General features: G+C 35.3%; 2 protein-coding genes across 2 annotated transcripts in view; both read right to left on the reverse strand.

Annotated features, from left to right (window-relative positions):
• LOC107740712 (uncharacterized) overlaps window positions 1-16,004 on the reverse strand; it is a 66,826-nt gene that overhangs the window by 10,770 nt on the left and 40,052 nt on the right. Inside the window, exons 23-30 of the mRNA XM_016553223.1 lie at window positions 15,289-15,318; window positions 14,099-14,191; window positions 12,178-12,207; window positions 6,940-6,978; window positions 5,911-6,099; window positions 4,726-4,764; window positions 3,127-3,318; window positions 2,018-2,087 (exon numbers count right to left, since the gene is read on the reverse strand). Of these exons, the coding sequence (XP_016408709.1) occupies window positions 2,018-2,087; window positions 3,127-3,318; window positions 4,726-4,764; window positions 5,911-6,099; window positions 6,940-6,978; window positions 12,178-12,207; window positions 14,099-14,191; window positions 15,289-15,318 (682 nt within the window). The remainder of the gene's footprint in view (window positions 1-2,017; window positions 2,088-3,126; window positions 3,319-4,725; window positions 4,765-5,910; window positions 6,100-6,939; window positions 6,979-12,177; window positions 12,208-14,098; window positions 14,192-15,288; window positions 15,319-16,004) is intronic.
• On the reverse strand, window positions 2,012-12,206 carry LOC107740656 (uncharacterized). The gene is made up of 13 exons (XM_016553165.1): window positions 12,178-12,206; window positions 11,765-11,794; window positions 10,831-10,854; window positions 10,439-10,468; window positions 9,975-10,001; window positions 9,685-9,714; window positions 6,940-6,978; window positions 5,911-6,099; window positions 5,482-5,526; window positions 4,726-4,764; window positions 3,127-3,318; window positions 2,903-2,950; window positions 2,012-2,087 (listed from the first exon to the last, which is right to left on the reverse strand). Exons 1-12 carry the CDS (start codon window positions 12,194-12,196, stop codon window positions 2,904-2,906), a joined length of 711 nt encoding a protein of 236 aa, XP_016408651.1. The 5' UTR covers window positions 12,197-12,206; the 3' UTR covers window positions 2,012-2,087; window position 2,903.

A 16,004-nucleotide genomic window follows, 5' to 3' on the forward strand; every position in this document is an offset into this window, starting at 1 on the left:
GGTGTGAACAAATCAACCACATAAACCCATTAAAATTGCAATGAATGAGAGTCCAAACAGCTGATAAAAACATCACAAATGGACTGGACGCAATGGACTGGAGTCATGTGGATTTCTTGTGGATTATTGTGATGTTTTTATCAGCTGTTTGGACTCTCATTCTGACGGCACCCATTCACTGCATAGGATCCAATGGTGAGCAAGTGATATAAAGCATAATTTCTCCAAATCTGTTCCGTTAAAGAAACAAACTCCATCTTAGATAGTCTGAGGGTGAATAAATATTATACAGTGAGATATTTGTATAAATACATGGATGTAAACATAATGACCCTAAACAGAATAACAATAGCAACACAAATGATGGATCTCATAGCCTCTCATTTCTGTTGCACCTTTGAAATGACCCTCAAAACTGATGGAAATAGATGTGTAATTTAAAAAAAAATATATATATAAAAATGTGGTGAAGAGCTTGTGTTTAATTTTTAATGTTTAATGGAACTTCAACTTTGACTCCTGGTCTTCATTGAGCATATTGGTCTCCATGGCATTTAATTGTAATTTCCCCTATACCTCTTTAGAGACACTATTTTAAAAGACGTCTGCTATGGAAATTAAAGCCCTTTTACGACAACGATTGCATGCTTCCAAAGTGGGAAGTACTGTAAACAAGAGTGTCAAATTCCAAATTCTTCTCCTCCCACGTCAAACATAGTCAGGCAAACTATACAAGATGGAACAAGAGCATGTACCATTTACAAATGTAATTGTCTAACAGTGGAGCAGTTTACACATCCTGTTGCAGATAACAAAAATAAAGATAAATTACATTTTGTTACTGATAAACAAGCTCCCAAGTTCTTCAACGTTCCCATTACAGTCTATTGATGGAAGAACATGTAAGAGAATAAAATGGTGTGATGTGTGGAGGCAGCAAGGTCCAGTTCCCAATCCCAGTGCTTTCACAATGACCAAAATCAACTCAGTATCAAAAACAAGTTCTTTTATTTTGTGATTGTCGGAGGATTCCAAGGATTCAAGAGGAGGCAAAGGCCAAACAAACATAACCCCTCTAACCAGTAGAGAGAAAAACTAACTAAACTATTAAAAGAAAAATACAACAAAATACACTAACTCCCCAAATAGCTTGAACAGGAGAAAACAAGTTCAAGGCACCCACCTCTCTACTAACCAATTCCCCCAAAAATAATATAAATGAATTAAGACCAATATACAAACAAATAGTAGCTTACAAACCAGAAAGTATTTCTTTTTCATAAACACCAATTACAACAAGAGTGTAAACACGCTAACACTGAAGAGAAACCCAATCAACAAGGCATAAATTCCTCCAAACACAGCAGACAACCAATCATTGGAGTCAGTTGGCAGCTATTACTTCCTGCTAAATAGAGAGAAACAAATACGTCTCTGGACGTAATACACTCTAAATTCAGGTCACATTTGTAATTTGATTAAAGGATGTTTAAACAGATTTCCTTTAAAACATATCTTTGGATAACATATTTAAGCATGGTTATTTTATATAGCATAAAACATGCAAAGTTGAAAAAGAACAGTAACTTAAAGTAGTTGGTTAATTTCTGAAACAAAAGTGTCACATTGACACTGAATACTGAATATAGTCAGATGAATTTCTACACATGAGGAGAAGGTCATGTGATCTTTAGAGACACTGGGATCAAAGCTGAACGAGGACATTAACCGTGTACAGCACATACAATGGTTTGAGAGATACTTCTGTGGTAAAACACATCTTAGGATAACAGGTATGCAGTGTAACATTAATACAGTTATATATGACATTATTTCATTAACACATTTCCCTGTTCATCTGAAACCAAAACAGCTTTTTACACAAGAGACATGGGGTTCTCACTTTGACTGGATGGATTCTAGAGGCTTGTGAAAGAACTGAAATGTTGATGATGTCACAGTGATTGACACTGGTGGGCGTGTCTTATCGCACTAAACTGAGCTCTTCTATATCTACTCATTTGATCCATCCTCTTCCTTTTGGCTCATAAAAGGTGTTTCTTCATTCACGTCTTTTCCTGTTGATTCTGAAAGGAAACACAGAGACAATCAGAAATTTAAAAAAGAGACTAATCTGGAGATCAATCCTGTAGTTGTTCCTGAGAAATCAAAATGTCAATATTTTCCCGTCAAATTACCAATAGAAATGAAAATCATTTAAATAACACACATTGCCAATAGCACATTTGAGTCATTTTATAAGTTAAATCTTGTTTGAGCATTTGCTCTTTTCTCACAAATGAACATGGCATTTACAGGTGCATCTCAATAAATTAGAACGTCGTGGAAAAGTTCATTTATTTCAGTAATTCAACTCAAATTGTGAAACTCGTGTATTAAATAAATTCAATGCACACAGACTGAAGTAGTTTAAGTCTTTGGTTCTTTTAATTGTGATGATTTTGGCTCACATTTAACAAAAACCCACCAATTCACTTCTCAACAAATTAGAATACTTCATAAGACCAATAAAAACAAATTTTTTAGTGAATTGTTGGCCTTCTGTAAAGTATGTTCATTTACTGTACATGTACTCAATACTTGGTAGAGGCTCCTTTTGCTTTAATTACTGCCCTAATTCGGCGTGGCATGGAGGTGATCAGTTTGTGGCACTGCTGAGGTGGTATGGAAGCCCAGGTTTCTTTGACAGTAGCCTTCAGCTCATCTGCAGAACTCAGTGAACTCAAATGCAAAGTTCACATTGATCTTTTGACGCATTAAAAGATTTACAAATTAGCCATTTCTCTCAGGACAAACACTTACATTCATTTCTGACTATCTGCCAGCTTGATTTCAGAGGATTTTTTATTTTTTTATTTGAGTGCAAACAACAGAATCTCACCTTATTTCAGCTCTTTCAGTTCATTTCCAGGAGCTTTTACATCTGATCCTGTTTTAACAACAATCACAGACAAATTAGACAATGAAACATCTATATTTATTAGACATGGTCACATGAAAACTAGAAAATTGTAACATTATTTTATTATGAATCCCCATGAATACGACTGAATAAACAAACCCTTCTTGTGTTAAAAAATATTACATTAAAAGACAACTACTCACCATGCGTTTGAACTCCAGCATCTTCAGTATTGGTTTTACGGATTACAAGGCTCTTTTTGCCCTGTCTGTCTCGCAATCTCTTATCAGCACCAAACGCTTTACTTATGGCAGTCTCTTGAACATAAATGAACCGTTCACTTTCACCTTCTCTGATCTCTGATCTCTGTGTCTCTTCTTGTGTGACATCAGCACCTGGAAACAGAGACATGTAAGAAGTTGTATAAGCAGAAACAGAAACTGTATATACTGTTAAAAGGGTTCATCGGATGCGAAATGCACTTTTTTCATGTTGTTTGAACATAAATGTGTGTTGGCAGTGTGTGTACACAACCACCTTATAATGATAAAAATCCACCCAGTGTTTTTTTTTAATCTCCTAAAATCATTACCCCTTTTTCAAATCAAGTGGTTCTCAGATTCCTGCCTGTGTGACGTCACACTGGCCAAGGCCCCTCCCACGATTGTTGATTGACACTGGCGTTTTACCATAGAACCGCCCTGAGTGAGCTGTCATCAGTCCACCATTGTTTCACCACCGGAGCAGATGTAGACAAGAATGACTTCTAAGCGATTGAGGTGTTCTGTTGTTGGATGTAATCATGAACATAGCAGTCGTCGTTTACTCCCGACATCTGAGCCGCTGAAGACGCAGTGGATTATGTTTGTTTCTGAAGGGAATGCGCCCCAATCTACCTAAATGCGCCTATGTTTACGCAAATCATTCATGATCCAGCTTCTCCTACAGAAGAAGTGTGTATAAGGTTTTTTTTATGAATCTTTGCAAATTGCCTTTCCTAATAACGTGCTAGTTAGCAAGTTCCACGGCTAAATGCAGGCTAAAGTAAACAGTCTCTCAGAGAACAGCTTGGAAGAGAGGGGCGGGGTCAGCAGAGCTAATTTGCATTTAAAGGAAAATGCTACAAAACGGCTTGCTCTGAAAAGAGCTGTTTTTGACAGGGTAAAAAGGGTGTTGTTTTACACTACCACTGAGAAATTTTAACCAAAGTATGTTATAGACTTTTCATTAAGAACCCTAAAGAATCAAATAAACTTGTGGAAAATGGGCATCCGATGACCCCTTTAAGAAATGGTTAGTGTATGTTATACGTACTTTACATTTCAACATCTATCCAAATGCACAAAGTACGTTGTACCTGTAAATGTTACGTGGGAATACCTACCTAAAACACAGAGACAAGGTTTGCTTTCTAAATACAAAAATAAAATGTCTTTAATGCAGGAGCTTCTTCAACGTTTTTGCAGAGCAACCTGTGCATTAAATTTATGCCGAATATACAAGCATTCTTGCAGCTTTAAAATGAAAATATCCTTGAAAGTAAAGGTATGTTTGTCATTTCCATTTTGCTGACAACAAATCTATACAGAACTGAACCCTTTTCATTGATCGCTGAATTGAGGATTGTGTCACATGACTAATCTTGCATCACTTGTTTTGAATACCTCTGTTTTCACAGTTTTAAGCCAAAAAGACGTTTAAATCCATTACATTATATACAACAACTATACTTTTTTAATTGAACATCTCTTATTGCATTACAAAACACATTTTGCACTTGCTGTATCAGTTGTAATACGTACGTGTTTCTTGTTCAGAGATCTTCACATCCTCTGTCAAATCTGCACACAGAAACAGAGAAATTATATTATAAGAGAATGAACAGATGAACATGTCAGCAACCCTGAGAAGAATTCCTAGCCTACATATTTTAAGATATGTATGAATTGGTCGCGAAACAGCGTTGGATTCTTTATGTACTTCTAATAATCACGTCATCATCTGCATGATTTTTATCATTGAACAGTAACAATTATACTAATGTTGTATGTGTGAACATTACTTAAATCCATCATTTATGAGAATTAACAATAACCAATACTTTTCACAGCATGTGTTTGCTAATGTAAGTTAGTAAGACAATATTTACACTAAACTATCAATACTTTGTTGACCAATTACCAAGCAATACTTAATTTTGTTCAGTCTGTGGTCGCAAAAAGGTCACATTAGCAATTAAAGAAAAACACTTAAGCAAAACATGGTCAGGTCAAAGCGTCTGAATAATTTTTGGTCCCAAATTTGTTAGCAATTTTACTGGTAGTCCACTGTATGAAGAATTCTTGGGTATAATATGTCACAGTTTATTTTTCTATCCTCACTTAAATAAATGAACTATTGTCCTGCACCCACTAGTTAAAAAAAAATAATAATAATTTAAAGTTATATCTGGTGTCTGAATAATTTTTGGCTTGACTGTATATATATATATATAGAGAGAGAGAGAGAGAGAGAGAGAGCATTAAGAAGGTTCAGGCATGCAAACAACAAAATCTCACCCTTTAGCTCTTTTAGTTCATTTCCAGGAGAGTTTCCATCTAATCCTGTTTTAACAATATTCACAGATGAATTAGACAATGAAACCTTATTAGACATGATAGTCACATTAAAACTAGTTTTTGTACAAAATCTGTCAGCTGTTAAATCTCATAGTCACTCAATTTGAACTCTTGTCAACAATGTTTGGCCACTGACATTAAGACATGTCAGGTTTAAGTGAGTGCAAATGAGATTTGAGGACTTCAGCTGATGGGATACTTTCAGTGAATAATGATCTACATCTAGGTCTGTTCCTCACACAAATCTATAATTTGACTTCTGAAAACTTGGATAAGTGTTACCCATGATTGCAACTGAATGAACAATTGAACAATGAACATAATACCCTTCTTATATTAAAAATATTACATTAAAAGACAACTACTCACCATGTGTCTGACTCTGAACTTCATCATCTTCAGCTCTGATTGCAATGCTCTTCCTGCCCTGTCTGTCTCTCAATATATTATCAGCACCAAACGCTTTACTTATGGCAGTCTCTTCAACAACAATGAACTGTTCCCTTTCACCTTCTCTGATCTCTGATCTCGGTGTCTCTTTTTGTGTGACATCAGCAACTACAAACAGAAAAAATACAAAGACAAAGCAGACATTACATCAAATGTGTTTGCATGTGAACATCAGAGTTTTGAAATTACTACACAAAAAATACTTTTATCTAACACACAAACTTCATAATGTCTCCGTTTGGGTTTGCTGCATCAAAAACAAAATGTATTTCGGGTGATGTGTGCTTTTGAATGAGATGTGTGCGACTTCCTGAAATGGATCAGGAATGGGATTTTCAGCAATTAATGGCTTAAAGTTTCACACAAAACTACTGTAAACTGTCAGAGAGGACTTAGAATGTAAAACAGTGTTGTTTGGATTACTCTGATACTGCTTTCTGCCATTTTTAGAATAGAGTATTGTTATATGTATTATACATTTCAGCATCTATCCAAATGCACAAGTAGTATATTTGTATTACATTTTATAACTACTTAAAACAATGAGACCAGGCCAACTGAAGCAGATAGAGATCAGACTTTATGGCGTAACTCAAAGGTTTGTCTATGTGAGACGACACTATCAATGACCCACACAGTTTTTCTTGCAGGTCTTTTTTTGCTGTTGTTTGCAGTCACACATGAAAGGGTCTGGAGAAATGTAATACATTACGTAAAGAAAAGTATACATTTTCTTTAAAATCAGAATAAAAGTCTCAACTTTATCTAAAATGCAGTGAAGTAAAAGTCAACCATATTTATACTACAAATGCACAAAAACTGTACTGTACAGTAATGAAGCATTTGTACCATATTTCTACAAACTTATGGGTTTTAACAAAGCATTGATCCCCTTTTTCATTAAACATTTCTTGTTGCACAACAAAAAACATTTCACACGTCCTGTACCAGTTTCTTGTTGAGATGTCTCCGTTTCATCTGTCAAGGCTGCACAAAGAAACAGAAATTAGATTTTAAGTGAGTGATCAGATGAACATGTCAAAAACACTGAGAATATACTTTGTAATTATTCATGTGCTTCTAATAATCACTTCATCCTCAACATCACTTTTTAAAACCCTCATCCGTCCCTCCCGAACCTGTAACAAAAGTGTCCCTTGAGGGTCAAAATTACCCGAAGGCCAAAAATGACACTTTTTTATTTATTTATTTTTTTGGTCCAGAAAGCTTATATTGATCCATATATACACTGAACACAATTATAAACTCAACAACAAAATCTGTGTTAGTGAGCACTTCTCCTTTGCCGAGATAATCCATTCACCTCACAGGTGTGGCATATCAAGATGCTGATTAGACAGCATGATTATTGCACAGGTGTGCCTTAGGCTGGCCACAATAAAAGGCCACTCTAAAATGTGCAGTTTTATCACACAGCACAATGCCACAGATGTCACAAGTTTTGAGGGAGCGTGCAATTGGCATGCCGACTGCAGGAATGTCCACCAGAGCTGTTACCCGTGAATTGAATGTTAATTTTATATATATATATATTCAAATTTATATATATATATAAAAAAAAATTTTTTGGTGATTTTTATTTTATTCACCTTAAATTCTGGATATTTTTATGAAAATTAGCATATCTGTGTACATTTTTTCACCAAAAAAACAAAAACAAAGAAAGACACAATTTCTGCATTTTATGGTTACAGCCACTAGAGGGGCCTACAGAATCCTATGGAGATTCTTAAATGAGCCAAACAAGTGAAATCTTTAAAACTACACCAACTTGAGGCTTGATTAAGCTTTCAGATATATCTCAAGGCTTTCAGATATATATCAAAACATTTTTAAAAAACTATATTTTGTAAAAAAAAAAAAAATTGATACTGAATTTTAATCCAAACATATGCATATTTATACAGTTTCGTAAATATGTAGATACATTTAAATATATAATTATGATATAAACTCATTGGTCTCCACCCCATCACTCAAATTTAACTGTTAAGTAAAAAAAAAAAAACTAATAAAAGGCCAAAATGACAGTCATTTCCCAGCAGAAACATCATACATGTTATAATGTGTTTCTATGGGAGTGTGTGTACCATATGTGTGTTTGTGTGTGTGTGTTTGTGTGTGCCTGTGTGTATGGGTATGTGGGTTTTTCCTGCATCGGGGACATTCTGCAGTCTCAGCCCTTCGTTTGGGTATGCATCTTTTCTGGATTGTGTCAGATTTTGTATAGGGAAAAAAAAATCTAATAAATAAAAAAATGCTGTTTTTTTTTCCGGACATTCCATTCATTCCTATGGCCGGATCAAAATGACCTGCGAGGGACACTTTTACTTTTTTTTTAATCACACCCACATAAAATCCTTGAATTGATTAAAAAAAAAATGTGTGTGTGTTCCATGCTCATGTGTGATAAAAAAAAAAAAAGTTTTATCGTAAATTCCATGCTTTTCCAGTGGCATGTCAAAATGACCAGCGAGGGACACATTTGTTACATTTTTTATAACATCCATTCAAACTGCTCGAATTCACTTGAATTTAGTGTATTCCTGGTTCAAGTGTGACCTTTAAAACTACACCAACTTGAGGCTTGATTAAGCTTTCAGATATATCTCAAGGCTTTCAGATATATATCAAAACATTTTTAAAAAACTATATTTTGTAAAAAAAAAAAAAATTGATACTGAATTTTAATCCAAACATATGCATATTTATACAGTTTCGTAAATATGTAGATACATTTAAATATATAATTATGATATAAACTCATTGGTCTCCACCCCATCACTCAAATTTAACTGTTAAGTAAAAAAAAAAAAACTAATAAAAGGCCAAAATGACAGTCATTTCCCAGCAGAAACATCATACATGTTATAATGTGTTTCTATGGGAGTGTGTGTACCATATGTGTGTTTGTGTGTGTGTGTTTGTGTGTGCCTGTGTGTATGGGTATGTGGGTTTTTCCTGCATCGGGGACATTCTGCAGTCTCAGCCCTTCGTTTGGGTATGCATCTTTTCTGGATTGTGTCAGATTTTGTATAGGGAAAAAAAAATCTAATAAATAAAAAAATGCTGTTTTTTTTTCCGGACATTCCATTCATTCCTATGGCCGGATCAAAATGACCTGCGAGGGACACTTTTACTTTTTTTTTAATCACACCCACATAAAATCCTTGAATTGATTAAAAAAAAAATGTGTGTGTGTTCCATGCTCATGTGTGATAAAAAAAAAAAAAGTTTTATCGTAAATTCCATGCTTTTCCAGTGGCATGTCAAAATGACCAGCGAGGGACACATTTGTTACATTTTTTATAACATCCATTCAAACTGCTCGAATTCACTTGAATTTAGTGTATTCCTGGTTCAAGTGTGACAAAAGTCACAAAGTCTCATACCATAACGATCAACGCTCGATTTTTAAAAAATCGTTAAAAATTAGTTTCGGGTCAAAATGACCCGAGGGACGGTTGAGGGTTTTAATTAATGATCTATAATAATTACTGCAATATTGTTTGTGAACACTACTTAAATCCATCACTAACATAAAATGTCAATAAAACAATACTTTTCACAACAATTTATTTATTTATTTTTAACACCTGCGATATTTATATATTAAACTCTACTGTCGCATAATAAAGCTAATTTTTCTTTTGTATCAACTGTAATACTTACTCATTTGCTTAACTTGTTCAGAAAACTTGACTTCATGCCACAGCAGCACATAGAAACAGAAATGAGGAGATTATAGGTGAGTTTCTTGGAAATTCAGCATTTTAAACAAAGAGATTCAGTCATGAGTATATGAATGGCATTCAGCTTAACAAAACAATTACACTTAATCACTGCACTAAATCAAACACAAGCAGAACTTGTGGTGAAAATATTGAATATAAAAAAATAATCATTTTACATTTAAACTCTTAAAGCTAATTTTCTCTTGCTGCATCAGTTTTAATACTTACACAGTTGTTCTGGGATATTCTGTTCATCTGTAGCAGCACATAGAAACCGAGAAACAAGGAGATTATGAGTGAATGAACAGATGAACATGACAGTAACACTGACACAATGAGTTATCAAATACAGCTTTCTGTTTTATATGAGTTCTGTGAGCTTCAATAACAGAAGAACAACCCATGATGCTTGACCCCAAATAACACAAACAGACATAATCAAACACAGATCTAAATTAAGTGGTTGTAAATTCAGCATTTTAGCAAACAGGAACAATTAATACAGTATTATATCACATGTTGTACGATGAGTATATTAATGTCATGCAGCTCAATACTGGATAATCACACTTAAATCAAACACAAGTAGAACTTGTGGTGAAAATTATAAATATTAACTATGAAAAATCATATTACACATTAAAATGGCACAATAAAGCTCACTTTTCTCTCATATCAGCTGTAATACTTACACAGTTGCTTTAGTCGTTCAGTGAGCTTCGCTTCATGGCACAGCAGCGCATAGAAACAGAAATGAAACAGATTATAAGTGAATGAACAGATGAACATGACAGAAACACTGAGAAAATACTGTGATTATTTATGAGCTTCTAACAATCACTTCATCGTCTGCATGACTTTATATTAATGATCAGTAACAATTACAGTAATGTTGTGTTGTGTGTGAAAGCATCATTAATGTGAATAAACAACACTTTCCACTGCATTTATTGCTCAATGTTAATTTGTTTTAAAATTAGTTCAGTGATAAAGACTAATTACTGACTATGGAAAATCGTTATACATTTAAACTCTAGCACAATAAAACTACTTTCTCTCTTGATGTATCGTCTGTGAAACTTACGTAATGCTTTTTTATAGTCCTCCGCTTCATGTCACAGCAGCACATAGAAAGAGTAATGAGGAGATTTTAAATAAGTGATCAGATGCAAACAGTAACAATTCTAGTAATATTGTATTTGTGAACATTAGTTAAAATTATCCTTAATGGGAATTAAAAACATTTTCATAGCCTTTATTTGTCAATGCAAATGAATATTATTTTTAGTTCAGTGTCGTGACACTGAATGACACACAATGTCACAAACAAATACAGCTGTGATTCACACAGACCAGATAAAACTCAAGATAACAGAGCAAAAAACAGCAGGATTATGATTTTATGCCAACTGCTGCTAAATTTGAAGTTCTGTGAGCTTCAATAGCAGAAGAACAATCCAACATGAACAAACACTACAGATGATTGAAGCTCGACCCCTAATAACAAACAGACATAATCAAAGTGGGAAAAAAAAAGTGACGTGACATGTGGCCAAGTATGGTGACCCATACCTGGAATTAGTGCTCTGCATTTAACCCATCCAAAGTGCACACACACAGCAGTGAACACACACACCGTGAACACACACCCGGAGCAGTGGGCAGCCATTTATGCTGCGGCGCCCGGGGAGCAGTTGGGGGTTCGGTGCCTTGCTCAAGGGCACCTCAGTCGTGATATTGAAGGTGGGAGAGAGCGCTGTACATTCACTCCCCCCACCTACAGTCCCTGCCGGTACGAGACTCGAACCCACAACTTTTGGGTTACGAGTCCGACTCTCTAACCATTAGGCCATAACCATTCAACCATTAGCAATCATGATTGAATCACAATTAATATAATGTTATTTATTACATGTTGTATGTGATTCAGTCATGATGAGTATATTAATGTCATACAGTTCAATACTGGACGATCACATTTAAGTCTCAAGTCTCATTGTATCAGCTGTAATACTTACACATTTGATTTAGTTTTTCAGAGAGCTCCTCTTCATGTCACAGCAGCACATAGAAACAGAGAAATGAAGAGATTATAAGTGAATGAACAGATGAACATGACGGAAACTCTGAGAAGGTACTGTGTGATTCTTCATGTGCTTCTAATAATCACTTCATCATCTGCACAACTTTTTATCTATGATCTGTAACAATTACAGTAATGTTGTATGTGATTATGTGATTCAGTCATCAGTATATTAATGTCATGCAGCTCAGTACTTCAGTAATAATCACACTAAATCAAAGAAAAGCAGAATTTCTGATGAAAATATAAATATTGACTATGAAAAATCTTATTATACACAAGATATACTCTGGCACAGTAAAGCTATTTTTGTTACTTTCACTGTATCAGCTCAGCTGTAATACTTACTTCTGTCATTTTCACTCATATCCGCTTCATCTGTAGCAGCACATAGAAACAGAGAAATGAGGAGATTATAAATGAATGATCAAATGTACATGACAGAAACACTGAGGTGATACTCTATGATTCTTCATGTGCTTTTTAATAATCATTTTTTCATCTGCATGACTTTTTATTAATTATACATAATTACAATAATACTGTGTGTGAAGACTAGTAAATTCATCACTAACATGAATTATCAATAAACAATACTTTTCACAGCAATTAATTTATATATTTTTTTAACATGAGTTCAGGTTTGTCTCACATTTGTGACGTTTTTATATTAAACTACTGTTGAAGCTATTTTTTTTCCAATTAACCTATTTTTTTCTATTTGTATCAGCTGTAATACTTACTCGTTTTCTTTAGTTTTTCAGAGATCTTGGCTTCATGTCACAGCAGCACATGGAAGTGAATGAACAGAAAATGTCAGAAACACTGAGAAGATATTGTGTGATTCTTCGTGTCCTTTTAATAATCACTTTATATTAATGACAATTACAAGAATATTGACAATTTTTTTAAGGAATATTGCAGTGTCTATTATCAGCGATTTATCTTATCTCATATATGTTTATCCTATCTCTTTATTTCAGAAGGCAAAGGGTCATGACATGGATTTTCCCATCTTTGCAAAATTATCCGTTTTTAATGGTTGGGTCCTTTAAGGCTTGTCAGTAAACGCCCACTCTTATGACTAATGTCATTGCATAGGAAACAGTTTTGACAACAGTATCCATATAAAACCATAATTTACAGACAAAGCATTATGAAATCATTTACTTAGAGTTTGTAATGCAGCTGCTGTCAGATACAATACAGCTGACAGCTTCAGCTTTCAACAAAAGTTGAGAACTCTCCATTACGCTGCCTCATTTACAAAACAATCTGCAGTCAAATGCTCAGAACAAACATATAATCCTCCGATGTGATCTGTTACGCTATTAAAAATAAACTAAATAAACTTTTTTTTTCTTAAATCTATGCCAAACTACTGTTCAAAATACCTGAGGAAAGTGTAATGCACTAAACACACAGACAGGTTAAAAATGGTTTTCATAGAACATTTTTGAACTATTCTTTCACAATAAAATTCTCTTGCTGCATCAGTTTCAATACTTACCCAGTTCTTTATCACTGGTCTTGGCTTCATGTCACATAGAAACAGAAATGAGGAGATTGTAAGCGAATGATCCGATGAACATGTCAGAAATCACTGAGTTGTTGACTCGAGAACAAATGCAACTGGTTCAGAATCATTTAATGCATAAGTGCAAATTTACATTTCATCCTCATCTCATCCTCAGCAGGCCCCCTTTGGTTGAAATTAGCTGCGTTTCCACTGTTGGGCCAAAAGCGGGCATGCTAGTGCGTGCCAGGGCCAGTCGCGTTTCCACTGTCACTTCCGGGGCTTCATCGTGCCTCATCGGGGCTTCCTCGGGGCCAGTGGCCAGGGATTTTTCGGCCCACTGAATACCTTGGGCCAAAGCAGTCCAAGTGGGGCTAGAGGTGTGGTCATGAACAAAGGTGCAGTTTATCCGAGTTAGAGACAGTTGGCACCACTGCTCATTTCCCATGTTTTCCCAAGCTATCAACTTGCATCAACAATTAAGGCATTTAAAACCATTTTAATGGTAAAACTCACTTTTAGACACCAGCGAGTGTCTGAATTAACTTACGATTGCGACCCGATGGGAATTCTAATCACCTTATGAGGCAGCAATGTATTATACGATATTGGCAGCATATGCTAACAATCGCTTTAATAAAAACACGTTATGCTTATGAAAATACCAGCTTGAAGAACTTAGACAAATCATATATGATTATAATCGTGTATTTTGTTTCATATTTGTTCTCTCTTCTCCATGTGTCTTTGTTTAGACTTCTGCATCCACATATGTCATAAATTTTATATACTCAGTGTAAATCATAACTCCGGTTTTCGGTCTGTGAGCTGCCTCTGTTGCTTTGGCTGAAAGGATAACAGTAGAGTGAGATGGGAGACAGCGCTTAAACCTCCTCAGATTACATACATCGTGGAAAATTAAGATACATTCTCATTCTTTCTAAAGAAATTTGACGGAAACATACAAGGGTTTATCAGTATTTTTCTGTTGTGCTATATGTGCACGCATTTGGACTTAAAAGCCCTAATGGAGTTGTTTTGTGCATTCCTGTCATCACATTTAAACGGAACATCTGCAGCTGAACAAGTATGTGTGTTCTCTTTTTATGTGAAACAATGATAACTATCATTTTGATTTAGCATGCTGACACAAAATAATAAATTACTATTTTTATCGTAAATCATTGGTATATAAAATAGCGATGATGAAGTCTTAAGTCTATATAAGGGCCAAACATAAATTTCTAGTTCGTTTTACGATATAGTTTTTATTAATTTTCCCTTTGCTGGTGAAGTGCTGGGGTTGTGAGACATTTGCTTCAGAGAGACGTGTTAAGGGTGGGTTTTACAGTAGGAAACAGGACAGCGGAAATGCGGCTTGATTTTGGGCTCGCAGCTTGAGGTGCGAGGCCATTGGCCCCGCCCGGCTCGTTGTTAGCCCTGGCACACACTGGCCCGACAGTGGAAAAGTGGCTATTGTGTTCCTGGAATTTCCAATTCCATTGGTGCTCGGCCATTTTGGTCGCCTATGGTTCAGTGTGATTTGCAAACTGATCTACCAGGTTAATTGAAAAGAATCAGCTCATTTGTGAATCGGGCTATTGCGTCTCAAAGCGGGTGATGATTTCTAAAATAAAAATACTCTGATAAAGAACAGATACTTGAAAATGTACTTAAGCACAGTAACGAAATAAAAGCCTGTCATATATCTACTACTGGTTGTATGTCAGTATCTACCACTTGTATGTGATTCAGCCATCAGTTTATTAATGACATGCAGTTCTATACTGGACAATTACACACGTCATTAATTATTGTGCTAAATCACAGACAAGCAGAAACAAATCCCAACTATGAACAAAAAAAATCATATTAAGCATTTAAACTCTGCTGTATACAATAAAGCTCAATTTTCCTCCTGCTGCATCAGCTTTAATACTTACTCATTTGCTCTAGTTGTTTAGAGAGCTTTGCTTCATGTCACAGCAGCACATAGAAACAGAAATGAGGAGATTATAGAGGAGTTTCTTGTAAATTCAGCATTTTAAACAAAGAGATTCAGTCATGAGTATATGAATGTCATTCAGCTTATACTGCTGAACAATCACAAACTTAATCACTGCACTAAATCAAACAAAAGCAGAGCATGTCGTGAAAATGATAAAAAACTGACTATAAAAATTATATTGCACGTTTAAAATCTACTGTAGCACAGTAAAGCTCACTTCCCTTTCAAGGGAACTTTGAACTGCGTCCTGTCGCTATGGGGAACGCCTCGTCGTGACCCGTGTCTGAAGCATACATTGAAAAAACACCAACACGTTGGCCGGCGACAGCCCATGACGTCACTACCGGTGCGACTATAGTATAAATAGGCGCCAGGAGAACATGTCATTCTCTTCTTCGTCTTCATTGACTGTTTTGTTTGAAGCGTGCATTTCTGTGGTAAGAGCGATCTCTTTTCATTATGGCGAGCACTAGCAGAGCGTTTAGAGGGTGTGTGCATTAATTTCCCTATAACCACCAGCACTCCACCTGACCGAGTTTAGGTGGGAATTGTCCTGCATTACAGTCTCCTATGCTGGACCTATGTTGTTTTTGTTTGGTTCTATGACTTCATAGCAACCACCTTACTGATGGTCCGGACTAGAGGCTTCTC

Source organism: Sinocyclocheilus rhinocerous, unplaced genomic scaffold (genome assembly GCF_001515625.1).
Source record: "Sinocyclocheilus rhinocerous isolate Xijiao unplaced genomic scaffold, SAMN03320098_v1.1 scaffold3296, whole genome shotgun sequence".
Lineage (NCBI taxonomy): Eukaryota > Metazoa > Chordata > Actinopteri > Cypriniformes > Cyprinidae > Sinocyclocheilus > Sinocyclocheilus rhinocerous.